This window comes from Myotis davidii, unplaced genomic scaffold (genome assembly GCF_000327345.1).
Source record: "Myotis davidii unplaced genomic scaffold, ASM32734v1 scaffold663, whole genome shotgun sequence".
In the NCBI taxonomy this organism is placed as follows: Eukaryota; Metazoa; Chordata; class Mammalia; order Chiroptera; family Vespertilionidae; genus Myotis; species Myotis davidii.
The window spans coordinates 1,904,454-1,905,612 of record NW_006295816.1 but is presented as its reverse complement, the minus strand read 5'-3'; the positions used below and the strand labels follow the sequence as shown (position 1 = coordinate 1,905,612).

The window sequence follows — 1,159 nt, the reverse complement described above, 5'->3', positions numbered from 1 at the left end:
CGACCCTTCGCCGCAGACGTGGCTGGGGTCTGCGGGCTGGGTCTGAACTGCCACCTCCCCCAGGTCTGCGTGGACGGCGAATGTCAGGTCCTGGGCAGAGTGGTGCGGCCAGGCCCAGGGGGTCCCCTCCAGAGGACGCTCCTGGGTGTCCTGCTGGCCCTGGTCCTGCTCGTGGCTCTCCTGGCCATTGCGCTGGTCGTCAACTACCAGAGGAGGAAGCAGCTGGGTGAGCTCCCCACCCACGCCGGCCGACTCAGCGCCACCTCCACCATGGCATCCCCCAGCCCCGTCCCCTGTCTGCCCAGCCCCGGGTAGGGGTCGGCCTCCAGGAGCGGGGCGAGGCTGCCTACCAGGGCTCTTCTTCCACAGCTTTCTCTCCGAACCTGGACGACCTGGCATCTCTGGACCACAGCCCCGGAGGCCTGCCTCTGTCTCTGTTCCGGGCAGGCTCTGACTACAGACATGGCCCTGGTGAGAGGGGGCCCTCCTCCGCCGCCGGGGCCAGCGCCTTGCCCCTCCCGCCCCTCACTCCCTCTCTTCCGCAGCCTCTCCCGCCGGGGACGGTCTGGATGCCACCTGTCGGGGCCACAGAGCGTCCTTCTCAGACAGCGGGGACGGGTCCCGTGTCCCGCTGCTTCGGGCAAAGTCCATCCAGCTGGGGGATCTGGACCCTGTGCTCCTGGCCGAGGTCAAGGATGTGCTGATTCCCCATGAGCGCGTCGTCACCCACAGTGACCGAGTCATCGGCAAAGGTGTGGGGCCAGGCCGGGGGGGCTGTGACGTGACACGGGCTCAGGGGACAGTTGGGCAGGGCTGTCGCCTTCTCACCTTCCTGTGTGACCTTGGGCACACCAAGGAGCCTCTCTGAGCCTCCGGCTGCTCTTCTGTGGGGTCGGGATTCGTTCGTTTTCCGTGGGTCCTGGTGCAGCTCCTGCGGGCTGGGCGGCTGCAGGCTGTGCCGTGGTGCGGCTGCTGCTTGTGTTTAATGCCAGTCGGTGCTCTGGGGTCTGGTTGCCACGAGAGGGTGTGGTCTGGGCCCCGGGCGCTGGGCCCCTCTCACCACCTCCCCTCGCCAGGCCACTTCGGGGTTGTCTACCACGGAGAGTACATAGACGAGGCCCAGAATCGAATTCACTGTGCCATCAAGTCATTGAATCGT

General features: G+C 67.0%; 1 protein-coding gene across 1 annotated transcript in view; it reads left to right on the top strand.

Moving 5' to 3' along the window:
- MST1R (macrophage stimulating 1 receptor) overlaps positions 1-1,159 on the top strand; it is a gene marked incomplete at its 5' end in the record, with an annotated part of 8,072 nt that overhangs the window by 3,106 nt on the left and 3,807 nt on the right. The window contains 4 exons of the mRNA XM_015568284.1: positions 17-226; positions 370-471; positions 546-752; positions 1,077-1,153. Coding sequence (XP_015423770.1) covers positions 17-226; positions 370-471; positions 546-752; positions 1,077-1,153 — 596 coding nt within the window. The remainder of the gene's footprint in view (positions 1-16; positions 227-369; positions 472-545; positions 753-1,076; positions 1,154-1,159) is intronic.